Source organism: Cynoglossus semilaevis, chromosome 1 (genome assembly GCF_000523025.1).
Source record: "Cynoglossus semilaevis isolate Cse_v1.0 chromosome 1, Cse_v1.0, whole genome shotgun sequence".
In the NCBI taxonomy this organism is placed as follows: Eukaryota; Metazoa; Chordata; class Actinopteri; order Pleuronectiformes; family Cynoglossidae; genus Cynoglossus; species Cynoglossus semilaevis.
The window spans coordinates 34,210,920-34,223,633 of NC_024307.1; the positions used below are offsets into that span (position 1 = coordinate 34,210,920).

The following is a 12,714-nucleotide window of genomic DNA, read 5'->3' on the forward strand; positions in this document are numbered from 1 at the left end:
GGTACAGAGCAATGGACTGATGTCACTGACTTTGCCCAGCAACTGCTGAGAATTACACCCCAAAAAAAGACTTGAGCCATAGAAGATGAATCATAAAAATTATAAAAACAAATGTGCTGCACCGCTTCGACAGGAACAAGCCAACAAACACACACATACGACATATGACACATATGCCACACATGAAATCCTCTCAGAAGCTGTATTCTCTTCCTCTTCCAGACTCATTGACCTATCAGGAGCTGTGAGGTACGAGGGAGTGAAGTTTGACAGCTGCCTCCTGCAGGAGAGCGAGGGGGCGGTGCTCCCTGACACCCAGGATTTAGAACCAACTCTAGATCCAGACCCAGCACACCTGTCAGTCGCCACGCCCACTCACCTGAGCGCTCTAACTCCCGGAGCGATGACGGTAATGGATTGATTTCAAAAAAAATATTTCTAAGAGATACAGGAAATTTGGGTCAGGATGACCTTTGACCTGAAATCAGAGAATTGCAAGTAGATATTTATCCAACCTTTAGTTCTGTGTAGCTGCAAGATGTGAGACAATTGTCTTTCTGACAAAATAAAATGATAGGAAGTATTAGTTAGATTCATATCTTGTCTGCCTGTTTCTGTTTCCTAAATTTGGCTCTCCAAATGCTTTTATTTTGAAAAACATACTCTCATGCTAGAAAGTGCTTGTAGTATTAAAAAAAACACACCCTTCAAACTGAAAAAAGAAACTGAAATACAATTATAATGTTTTGTTATCACGTTTCTGTGCAGTATTTTAAATCACCCACCTCTCTGTTACTAGATTGAACCCATGGACAATTATACCATTTAATCTTTAAATAACGATAAAACCACAGGCATTATAAGACATAATGGAAGGGTTTGATAACTACTCCAAAAGTGTTGAACATCTTCCTAATGTTTTTATCTCTCTATTTTGCAGTGCACGTCGGAGACCGAGCCTACTTTCCTGTTGTCATCAGCTCAGTTTGCTTTGTCCAAACATAGTCACATGACCTTCATCATTGACCCAAACACAGTCAGGAAGAGGTAAGCTTCCTGTGGCATCGGACGTCCTGGTAAGGGGGAAGGCTATGCTCAGTGAAGTAACAGTTTTCTCACATGTCGTCCTGCTATTCCCTCCTTAGCGTCTCCATCAGGTTGTCGGTCCGAAGCCGTGGAAGCAATGGGGCTATTCTGACCCTCACTGATTCCAAACACATGGATTTCGTTGTCATCCGACTGACGGCTGGAAAACTGATGATGTCAGCCGACCTGGGCAGAGGTCCCGCTTCGGTCACGTCATCTGTGGCCGTAAATGACGGCGAGTGGCACAACGTGCGTGCACATCACATCACACACAAACGCACACATGTTAACATCATAGTTGCGGTCAAAGCCGATCGATGACTGTTTGTCTCTCTGTCAGGTGAGCGCCGAGGTTGGACGACGGCTGTTGTCCCTGTCTGTTGACAGTCTCGGTCTTGAGTCTGTGACAATCAAAGGAAACCAACTCGATGTAGATGACCGACTCTACCTTGGGGGCCTTCCTCACACACTGACCAGCCGGCGGCTCAATGTATGAAGATTTCAATATTCAAGAACCTTTTTAATTCTTACTCGTGCAAGAGTCAAACGTTCTTCCGTCTGTCCGACCTGCAGGTCAGTAGCAGTCTACCAGGTTGTCTTCGATCAGTCAGCCTAAATGGAGCCACGCTGGATCTGACAAGGCCTGCCTCAAAGCAGGATACCACTTCCTGTTTCAGCAGGGATCAAACAGGAAGTCACTTCAACGGCAGCGGTTACGCGGTGCTCAGTAAGTCATCCAGATAGCAACACAAATGTTTTTTTTTGTTTTTTTTACATTTTAACTTACCGTACATACTCACATATATACGGAGCTCCTAAAGGGACATGGGGAAAAAAAAGAGAAATGTATCTCGTGCGCATGAGAAGGTATATCTAAGACATTTTGCCACACATACATACAGGGTAATACATTAAATGTACAGTACGTACGGTTGGGAAATCTAAGATACCGGCATGTTATGTGTGACATATGTACTGTATATATGGTGAGCATTTAATTAATGTAGGATACCTCATATAGACACAGGAGGGCACTGTTGTTGTTGTTGTTCTACTGTTGATAACAGTGTAGGGAGGTTCGTGAAGGGTAAATACGTACAGTATATACGTAAATCATCCTCATCCTTCTGAAAGTAGCATACTGATAAAAATCTCATCCACTGAGCACAATAACTGTAAAATCTCACCATGCCTCAAGCCAAGCATAAAGTGCAATTCAACTGAATCGTGTAAACGAGCCATATTCTGGGCTCGCAGGTGGACTTTGATCATTTCTTCATTAATTTCAATTTTATTTATTGATCGCATTTCATGCAAAAAGCAAACTCAGTGTGCTTTACAGACATCACGTTATTACGTGAAAACTATCACGAAATTCACCGGTGCCTCTCCTATCGCAGTCGTTGCTTTTCAAGACCCAAGAAATGGGAAAATTCGCGAAGTAGAGTCGAGATAGTTATTAATGATTTACGTATATACTTATTTACCCTTCACGAACCTCCCACACTGTTATCAACAGTCTAATAACAACAACAACAGTGCCCTCCTGTGTCTAACTGAGGTACCCTACATTAATTAAATGCTCACCATATGTACAGTACATATGTCACACATGACGTGCTTAACCTAGGGTTTCTCGTGAGCACGAGATACGTTTCCTTTTCTTTTTTTCCCCACATATCCCTTTTTGGAGCTCCGTACACATTATCTATTCGTGTGTTTTATACTGTTGTTTTGGTGCTGTATTGCTGCTGGAGTCTAAATCTACCGAAGGGAACTCCCTTTGGGATCTACCTATCTTTCTATTTTGTGTGCGTGTGTGTGCATACGCAACGTTTGTTCACGAGGCGCCAGATGTTTGCTTTAACAGGAAGCTGTTGTAAGGTGTACAGATGTATGTCATGTGTTGGTAGTAGTTGAATAACCTCAAATTACTATCTGCATTCGAAAAGCTAGTCCTATTTAGCTTTGAACTATTATAATTTTAGATTTAGGCTTACTTGAAAACATTTTAGATCATAAAAAGCAAAATAAAGTCTAGAGAGAGCAAATATATACATTGAGGGAAAAAAAAACTATTAAATAAACCACCTTTACATCTACGTATGCATACACATGTACATTGAGTGATACACCTATTATAAGGTCATTTAGGTAAAAAAAAAACCACTACAGTATTTAAATATGTAATGTAGGCCCACTTAAAATAACTACTACTTACTACAAAAACTAATTTGTTTTATATTAGCTAAGGAGATGTTTATATTTTGGTTGATGGTTCTGAGGAGGAAATGATGGACATCCCATGCATGCATCACAGCCAGTGTTATGATATTATTGGAAACCTATTGAAATTGGTGAAGCTCTATACAAACGATCAAATACGAGGAGAGGTGGGTGGAGCTGGGCTCAAGGCTCTAGGATACTGCACGACATGACGTCACCACCACTGGGCCTCTCCTTGTTGTTTTTCTGTCTGGGAGTGTGTAGGCAGGGAAAGGGAATAGGAATGCTGTTTTTGTGTGTACGTCAAAGAAGGATGGATAGAGGGAGAAGGTTAGGAGAAAAAGCTAGAGAAGCCAGATTGAGATGGTTTGGACATGTGCAGAGGAGGGACAGTGGATACATTGGTAGAAGAATGTTAGAGATGGAGCTACCAGGTAGGAGACAAAGAGGAAGACCAAAGAGGAGATATATGGATGCAGTGAGGGAGGACATGCAGATAGTTGGAGTCAGAGGAGAAGATGCAGAGAACAGGGAGAGATGGAAATCAATGATTCACTGTGGCAACCCCTGAAAAAAAAGGGACAAAGCCGAAAGAAAAAGAAGACCAAGATCATTTTCTAATTCTTTGTTAATGCACACAGCAGGAGTAAGATAGATGAAGATTTGTAGAAGAAGATTTTACCACGGCAACAAATGAAAACCTTATGGTCGGCTTAATATTTATTTTTGTAAAAATCACCATTTTGGGCTCCGTTTTCAGGGGTCGGTTTATACGCCAATCGGCTAATACGTGTGTATGTACGATAACCTAAATCCTAATATGTGCACATGTGTATTCGTTCGCTCAGTGCACGACGGATACAAAGTTGGCTCGGACCTAACGATAACGCTGGAGTTTCGAAGCAGCCAATTGGATGCGGTATTTGTGGGCATCAGCAGTGCGAAGGTGGATGCGATTGGCTTGGAGATGATCAACGGACAGGTGAGAGTTTTACCGTGTCTGTGCACAAGTCGAATCCGCTGCAACGTTCTCATTGACGCTGTTTTTTTTTTCTTTAGGTGGTGTTTAACGTGAACAATGGAGCCGGACGGGTGTCGGTTCGCTCCAACGGTCAGCTGTTGTGCGACGGAAGGTGGCACGTCTTGCAGGCCAGGAAAACCAAACACAGCTTGAGCCTGAGCGTGGATGGGCGAAGTTATACTACAGCGAATCCTTACCCACAGTCAACCTCTGCTGAAACCAACAACCCCGTGTATTTGGGCGGATTCCCAGGTGAGGCCCTCAGCTGACCCGACCCCTCGTCTCGTCTCGATTTGTGTCCATGTTCAGCCAACCTCTTCTAACTTTTCCTGATCTCTTACAGTGGACGTGAGACAGAACTGCCTGTCCATCAGCTCCAGGTTCAGGGGTTGTCTGAGGAACCTGCAGCTCGTCAGATCTCACATGAGCAACACACTGGACCTGAGCTCTGCCCACTTCCTGTTAGGTGTCACACCATACTCGTGCCCGGCCACATAGATACAACTTGCAGACCAATCAACATAAACATGTACATATCGAAGAGGTAATTGAATGTGAATTGTTTTTTCTTTTTTTTCTAATGATACTGATCTGGATGGATGGACTGATCTAACCTGATCTAACATCTACAACAAAAAGTATTGTCTACCCAAATCCTTGTTTAGCCACAGTATTTTCTTATAAAAAAAAAAAAAAAATTTGGGGTCGCGACCACACATGGGATTGCCTGAAATGTCAAGTAGTTGATTTAAAAATTGACTGTTAAAAATATTTTTTCAATTAAGTTTTTTAAAATTTTAAACAAAAATTCTTGCACAATTGTACTTGTTTTTTTTTCAATTTCATGAATATACGTTGAAATAAAATGTAGCATTTAAAAATATCCGAGCTGTTGCATCTTCTATATATATATCTATATATATGATTTTTTTTCTTTCAATACTCCGTATGATACTGTTTATATGTGTTTGTCTATGGATTTGAGTAGCCTTTTCATCATTGTGTTCCTATACAACTTTAGTGAAAGTGAACTTCTTGTATTTGTACATGTACAATCAAGATCATCGCAAAAGTCACAAGTCAACTACCGAGCCCACAGTTCCCTGCAGCACAGACATTAAGGCCAGCCAATGGTGGCCAAGCACAGCGTTTATTTGTACATGTACAATCAAGATCATCACAAAAGTCATAAGGAAGGAAGGAAGGAAGGAATCAAACAAACACCGCTGCACTAGAGGGAGTTTCTTACCAAATAAATCAACCGACACAAAGAAATGACTCAAAAGTCAAACGTAAAAGATGAGGTCATTTTAAAGTTGCATTATGGGTAACTAGAGATGATTCTTTATTTCGTTTTATTTCTTCGCATTAAACTTTATCATATAGGTGAAATGACGTTTTGAAGCAAAGCTAATCAGGAGCTAATCCAGCCAGTGCTAACAAAACCTCGTACAGCTCAGAGCAGAGAAAGGAAGGTTGTGCGTGTGGCTCTGGGTGTGAGAGTGTGGGTGTGTTTGGCACTGTTGTCTTGACTACATGTCGCAGGAAGAAGTAGGTTTGAAGTTTTGGCCCTAAAAGAAGAAAAAAAAATTTGGTTAGAGTATTCTTTTAATTTTCCACAGTGGCTTAGCTAGGTTAAAATAACCTGAGCAGATTAGCATGGTAGCAGTGTCCAGCCTAATCAAAACAATGTATGTAAACAGCGTCAGCCAACCAGCATTCAGCTCAAGAGTCCATTGTGTGAAAAGGTTAACCTGATGATAAGTCGAATCAATCATGGAATCATGTGGCACTTCAGCTAGTAATGACATATCTATCTTAGTCAAAAGTGAGCAATGACCCCTAGTGGATCCGTGAAAGTACTGCAGGGGTATAAAATTCCTGGCTGATCAGAAGTTGTTTTCAAATTCAGCCAATAAAGTGAATGTACCTTTCCCATTGAGGATGTGCAATATTTGAAAAGCCTTTTTTTTAGAGTCTTTTTAAGCGACACAGGAGGCGCCATTGAGTGCATGGTCGGAACTCACAGGCTGCCACATTACGAAAATGAATATTTCTTTGGGAATCAAACCCACGACTCTCTGCTCACTGCTTGCAAGGCAGGCGTGCTAACTTACACTATGGAACCACTCTAACAGGTCGCTACAGGATGTTCAGTGAAAATAAACAAAACACATTTTTTTGCACATTTGTTTTCGAGGTTTTTCCCGGGACACTGTTGGCCATGATGCAGAGAGGTACTATGTCCAACTTTGGCCGGAATTTGGTTCTAGCTTGTTTCTTCCGGGGAATTCAATAATATTCAATAATTCAATAATTAGCAGTTAGCACAGACAATACTAATGTAGTCATTTAATGACATCAACTGAAACTATACAATTTAGATTTATATACATATGTAAATATATATGGACATATATATTAGTGGCGTACCTTCAAGGTACATTTAATATACAAGTCGTATGAATATTGTGTTCTCAGCATATCTCTTGGTTGCACATACATACATACACACACACATATATATATAGTATATATATTTATTTATATATATATGTGCAACCAAGAGATATATGTATATATATATATACATATATATTTATATATACATATATATGTATATATATATGTATATATATGTATGTATATTATATGTATATTACATATATACATGTATATGTATGTGTCAGTATATATGTGCAACACATATATATGTATATATATACATATATATATATGTATATATATATATATATATATATACATATGTATATATATATGTATATGTATATATATGTATATGTATATATATATATATATATATATATATATATATGTGTGTGTGTGTGTGTTGCACATATATACTGACACATACATATACATGTATATATGTAATATACCATTAAACCCATGAGGCTGAGTTTGATATATAATGTATAATTTTATATGGTTTAAATAATATATAGTAGGATGTATCTGCTTCACCTCTGCTGTATTGTGGGAGGCATTGATTTCACCACTACTAGTCTTTCACAATTTCTTACTGGTTTAATGTATTGATCATAAATAACCGTAATTAGATGTCTCTAAATATAAATTTGAGTAAAGCATGCAAGAAATTATTAGACCAGCCAGAAAATATTTTTAAAAAATTAAAGATAAAAATTAATTTAATTTACCTGGTCATGGTCCAAGTCCGTGTCTCCAGATATCACGATTCTTTTCTCAACCCTCATTTCTGAAATTCCTCCTTTCACCGTCTGAGGAGAAAACAAAAATTAGATTGTCACGTCATCGGAAACATCTTTGTGAATGAATGTTGTCAGGCTTAAGATAATTGTCTATTAGCTCAAAGACGTGTGTCATCGTTGCCACCTTTTACCTTGGTAATGCTCGTGGTCGTGCTGGTGTCGCTGGTCATCACAGAGAACGTCTGCAAGCTCAGCCGGAGACCTTGTGCTTGATCAGGCTACAACACATTGATCATAATCAATTCATTGTTTTATAGATATATCTATGCACAGTTTTACAGTGTATGTGTAAGCAGGATTTTTTTTTTTTTAAATTGCCAACTATATTGACTTGTAAAACACTCACAGCGGGAGCTTGGTACACCTGAGTTTCCTTCACTACTGTGACTACCTGAGATGGAAATAGAGAGGAAAAAAAAGGTTGTGTTACCTCAAATACCCAAATATGATGGAAGTTATTTAATGCAACATGTGAACTGTTTACGTCTTAATTTGATTTCTTACTTAAAACGAGGCAACGCTTAGGACTGTAGATAAGTCGCAGGAGTGTCTGCCCTTAATGCATTGTTATGCTAAATATAAATGTTTGTGAGTTTAAGGGAGCGGGGGTTGTTTTTGTGCTGGTATCAACTAGCTTGCTAGGGGCAGCCTGTTAACAGCATATCTGCTGCTAACACGACAATTTCCCAAATATGGGATAAATATAGTACATGTTTATGTTTATTTAGGTCAAGCCTCACACTCCAAATACATGATTAAAAATACATTTTGCATTAGATAAATTCTAAAATAAAAATTGTCTTGATACTTGTCAACCAATGTACCAGTACTGGTCAGTTCACTGGTACATTGATCAGCACTGCTACGGGTACCCATGCTAAGGGAGTAGCCTTACTTGACCCCTGTGTTTGTTTCTATGTGTAAATCGAGCCAGCAATAGGGTTTCAAAATTAAATTAATTAAAATACCTATAAAAATAATAATAGTATCGTCATTTCCGGACTATTGAGAACACCTGAATATAAGCCACGCTCATTAAATAATATATAGGCCGCACATCTCTATAAACCGCCAAGGTGTCCATGTTTTAACATGGGATATTTATACAAAATTTTTTCCACTTTTAATTAAATAAATGCTTTTTCTGCTCTTTCCTGCTTTGGTGCCCTGACCATAGTAAGGATAGGAATGCACAAGGGAGACTTAGTGATCTGCTCCAGGGCCGAAGCTAACATTAGCTCTGGGGCTAACTCCCTTCACTTTGTCCTTGTCCACAGCAGAGGTAAACAGAAACAGGTACCCCACGTACATATACGCACACAGCCAATCACAGACAGACATACGCTACTAATATAACACACAGTAGCCTACCAGAAAAGTCATTGATCGCTAGCGGTAAAAACTTCATTTGTCCGTAAAAATCCATAAATTAGCCGCATCATTGTTTAAGCCGCAGGGTTCAAATGGTGTGAAAAAGTTTGATTAAAAATTGGTCACTTAATTTCCAAATTTACCAGGACAAGTGGGAACCCTGATCACAACCCTGTGTCAACATGAAAGAGCACCAACTTAGAGCTACACCATTTCACAAAACATTTTTTTTTGTTGTCACCTCATTGTCTTCCAAAGGTTCAATCATGGGCAGATCATCTAAACGTCGTAGGGGCGACGCGGCGAGTCGTCTCTCCCACTCTGTCATACTTGCGCTTCCTTCCGTTGCTCCCCCCTCCAAGAAGGTTCGCCTCAGAGCACTGATGGATTGTGGTATTTGGATGTCCTCTGGACTAATATCTAATGTCTGAAAAAAACAAAGTTGAGGGGGAAGTTTAGAGCAAACGAGAAGGTGAAGGGGCCATTAGGTAAATGGTATGTGAGAGAACTAAGGAGAAACAAGGGGGGGAAAAAAAAACTTGGAAAATAAATGGAGACAACAACAACATTTAGCAGACACAAGAGGGGCAATTAATAAGTAAAATAAAGGAGGACAGAAAGAAAAGTCCTGACAGAGACCAAATGGCAGGGACTACAAGTGGAAAGGTGCGACAGACTTACCTGACTTTCTAAATCCTCACCCTAGTTAGATTGGAAGACAGTGACAGAGACAAACCCCGTAATTAGGGTGTGACATGGTTGCGGACAAACACCTACAGATGTGAAGACCAACTGACACATCACCTCAGTAGCAGACAGGTCGTCATCCACAGCTGTGTCAGTCATCTCGGTCTAAAGCCAAGTCAGCATAGGGTCAGTTGGAAAGACAAGAGAGGAGAGACAGATGAAGATGTAGAAAAAAAAAAGTGTTACCTTGGTGTCCTGTTTCTGAGGGGTTGGAGGACTCCGCTCGTACACGTCAACCACATCCGGCACATCCTCATCTTTGCTGATGACTTCCTGCTCCTCCTGTAACACTGTCTGATCCGGGGTTAAAAGCTCAGGACCTGTTTCATTCACTTCGTGCTCCACCTCTGCAACTTGGTTCTGATTCTCCACCTGTTGTTGCTGCTTTGACTCCTCGTCTGTAAAAGAGAACAAACGGGGTTAGTCATGTCAGGTCACGTCTAGCCGGTCAAGTCAGCTGAAATCGAATCAAGTCGAATCCAGTTAAATCAAGTCAGGTCAGGTCAAACGAGTCAACTCACGTCAGATCAAGTCAAATCGAGTCAGGTCAAGTCAGGTCAGGTCAAGTCAAGTCAAGTTAGGTAAGGTAAGGTCAGGTCAGGTCAAACGAGTCAACTCACATCAGATCAAGTCAAATCAAGTCAGGTCAAGTCAAGTCAAGTCAGGTCAGGTCTAGTCAAGTCAAGTCAGGTCTAGTCAAGTCAATCAAGTCAGGTCAGGTTAGGTCAGGTCAGGTCAAACGAGTCAACTCACATCAGATCAAGTCAAATCAAGTCAGGTCAAGTCAAGTCAAGTCAGGTCAGGTCAAGTCAAACGAGTCAACTCAAGTCAAATCAAGTCAGCTCAAGCCAAATCAGGTCTAAAGGAAGGAAAGAAAAAAAGGAAGGAAAGTGAACTTCTTGTCATTGTGACACAGCGCACAACCAAATGTGACCTCTGCTTTTAACCTACCACCAAAGTGAACAGTGGGCAGCTTTAAGCGCCCTGAGAGCAGTGTGTGGGGACGGTGGTGGACCTGAACAAGTCAATCAGGTCAAGTCAGGTAAGGCTAGATCAAATCAACAACGTTAACTCAATCAGATAAGGTTGAGTCAAGTCAGGTCAGATCCAGTCAAGTTAAGGCAAGTCAATCAAGTCAAATCAAATCAAGTCATGTCAGGTCAACCAAGTCAACTCAAGTCAGGTTGTGTCAGGTCAGGTCATTTATTTTGCCTAATTTCACGCCAAAATTACCCCAATCCTCCACCAAAAAAAAACTTACCAGAAAAAAAATGGATGAGCTATACAGAGTGAGTATTATATTATATTATAAGGCAGGCTGAAAGGATAATGTTTTATACAATTACTGTAAAAAGTAATTGTATAAAAAAACTTTGAAGGCATGTTTTTACCTGTTTTTTTTACCGCCCTCTCCAACGGTGTATTCATCTCAGGTGTGAATGAAGGGCTGAGATCACTATCAGCAATGGATTTTGAAGTAGCATACAGTCCCAAAGTCATGTCTGCACACACACACACATACACGCACAGAAACCAATACATCAACCATTAGACAGTTCTTCTAAGCACAGCAAGAAGCACATAGCCAGAGGGGAGGTAAAGGCGCATGCACAGCAACCTGGGCTCATCTGCCAACTGTCTTTCAGGGAATAAAAAAAAAAAAAGCCTCTGCATTGCACAGCTGTATCTATTAGTGCTACAGAAGCTTACATAAAACACAGCCAAAAAGCTGTAACAGTTATGCTAAACTGTTAGCATAACTTGCTGCCACAGAAAATGATAGGCGAACGGGTACAAGTGAAACAAAAACGCGAAAGCTCCGTCCATCACCGTGAGAAAGAGCAGTTTCAGTTTCAGTGAGTGGTCGGGCATCACTTACGTAAGAGATGTTAGCTCCTTAGTTTCATGTCATGTGATGAACTTCTGACCGAGGCTCAATCTCCAACTACCCTAATCCAACTAAATGATCATCTAGTTGGGCATTAACAGAGGCCAATAGATCCTAAAGTGGAGGGCGGGACCCTCTTGTTGGGCACAGGGTCATTTTGGAAGTACAGTGTTCAAGTAAAGTTCTGTGGAGTTTTCATTTTGTTGATCATCGGGGAGATGGAGTAAGAGCGGCCTGTTCTACTCTGAACTATAACCGTGTCAAAGTGCAGTACGAGAATGAAAGAAATGTAAATGTTGTAATGTGCTATTTATTAAAATCTTTCCCTTTTTTTTTAGCAAATACACATAGAGGGCAAAACGTAAGTCAATTTCACTTATCTTTTATTTTACAAACTCTTGCTGGAACGGTTTCAAATAATTGTCTTGGTTTTCAGTTTTTAAGCAACCCGAAGTCACAGAAAGTATTTACCAGATATGACAACATTTTCTGTGACAGCCTCTACATTTTGAGCCACAGGGAATGCGTCAAAAAACGTAAGTGGATTAAGGGCAGGGTTGGAGATTGGGCTTAATACTTCATAAGGAGCAGAACTAAGTGCTGACCGAACAAAACAAACAAACAAAAAAAACAAAAAAAAAAAACAACTGAGCCTCACAACCAATTACAACTCAGCATTCCCAGCTGCGCTCATTCTTGGAGTATCACTGCAGAGCTACAGCAGTCACAGTGTCTACCTGAATGTGCAGCATCGTTGGCTCTGATGGCTGGAGAGCCAGACAGAGAGGGTGGGGACGTGGTCACCGAGCCTGAGGATTAAAACTCAGTTTCACAAGTGTAGAGCAGAATCACAGCAGTGGCTTCAAACTGCACTAAACTCAAAACCGGAAGTACTAAATCTAAAGCACTAAAGCAGGGGTCTCAGACTCGCGGCCCGCAGTACAATATTTTGTGGCCCCTCACCTTAATATGAAGGTATAATATTAGTGTGGCCAGCGGAGAAAGTGGGCCTCCGAAGAGCCAATCAGCAAGCTCCCGCGCGCCGTCCCTTGTCGGGGCTAGGCTAGGCTAGGCTAGACCAGCTTCGTGCACTTCACGCTTGCAACAACAGCACGGCGTGTAAT

The 12,714-nt window shown here is 40.6% G+C and overlaps 2 protein-coding genes across 2 annotated transcripts in view; one reads left to right on the plus strand and one right to left on the minus strand.

Moving 5' to 3' along the window:
• The window catches only part of lama1 (laminin, alpha 1), a 38,894-nt gene extending 33,671 nt beyond the window's left edge, over positions 1-5,223 (plus strand). Inside the window, exons 56-63 of the mRNA XM_025062274.1 lie at positions 223-409; positions 941-1,047; positions 1,146-1,335; positions 1,427-1,576; positions 1,660-1,813; positions 4,161-4,294; positions 4,372-4,585; positions 4,677-5,223. Coding sequence (XP_024918042.1) covers positions 223-409; positions 941-1,047; positions 1,146-1,335; positions 1,427-1,576; positions 1,660-1,813; positions 4,161-4,294; positions 4,372-4,585; positions 4,677-4,831 — 1,291 coding nt within the window. The 3' untranslated portion in view covers positions 4,832-5,223. The remainder of the gene's footprint in view (positions 1-222; positions 410-940; positions 1,048-1,145; positions 1,336-1,426; positions 1,577-1,659; positions 1,814-4,160; positions 4,295-4,371; positions 4,586-4,676) is intronic.
• A 595-nt stretch (positions 5,224-5,818) lies between these two features.
• epb41l3a (erythrocyte membrane protein band 4.1-like 3a) overlaps positions 5,819-12,714 on the minus strand; it is a 26,835-nt gene continuing 19,939 nt past the window's right edge. Inside the window, exons 13-21 of the mRNA XM_025061550.1 lie at positions 11,094-11,204; positions 9,889-10,100; positions 9,760-9,807; positions 9,637-9,657; positions 9,197-9,382; positions 7,931-7,975; positions 7,716-7,802; positions 7,513-7,593; positions 5,819-5,904 (exon numbers count right to left, since the gene is read on the minus strand). Coding sequence (XP_024917318.1) covers positions 5,866-5,904; positions 7,513-7,593; positions 7,716-7,802; positions 7,931-7,975; positions 9,197-9,382; positions 9,637-9,657; positions 9,760-9,807; positions 9,889-10,100; positions 11,094-11,204 — 830 coding nt within the window. The 3' untranslated portion in view covers positions 5,819-5,865. The remainder of the gene's footprint in view (positions 5,905-7,512; positions 7,594-7,715; positions 7,803-7,930; positions 7,976-9,196; positions 9,383-9,636; positions 9,658-9,759; positions 9,808-9,888; positions 10,101-11,093; positions 11,205-12,714) is intronic.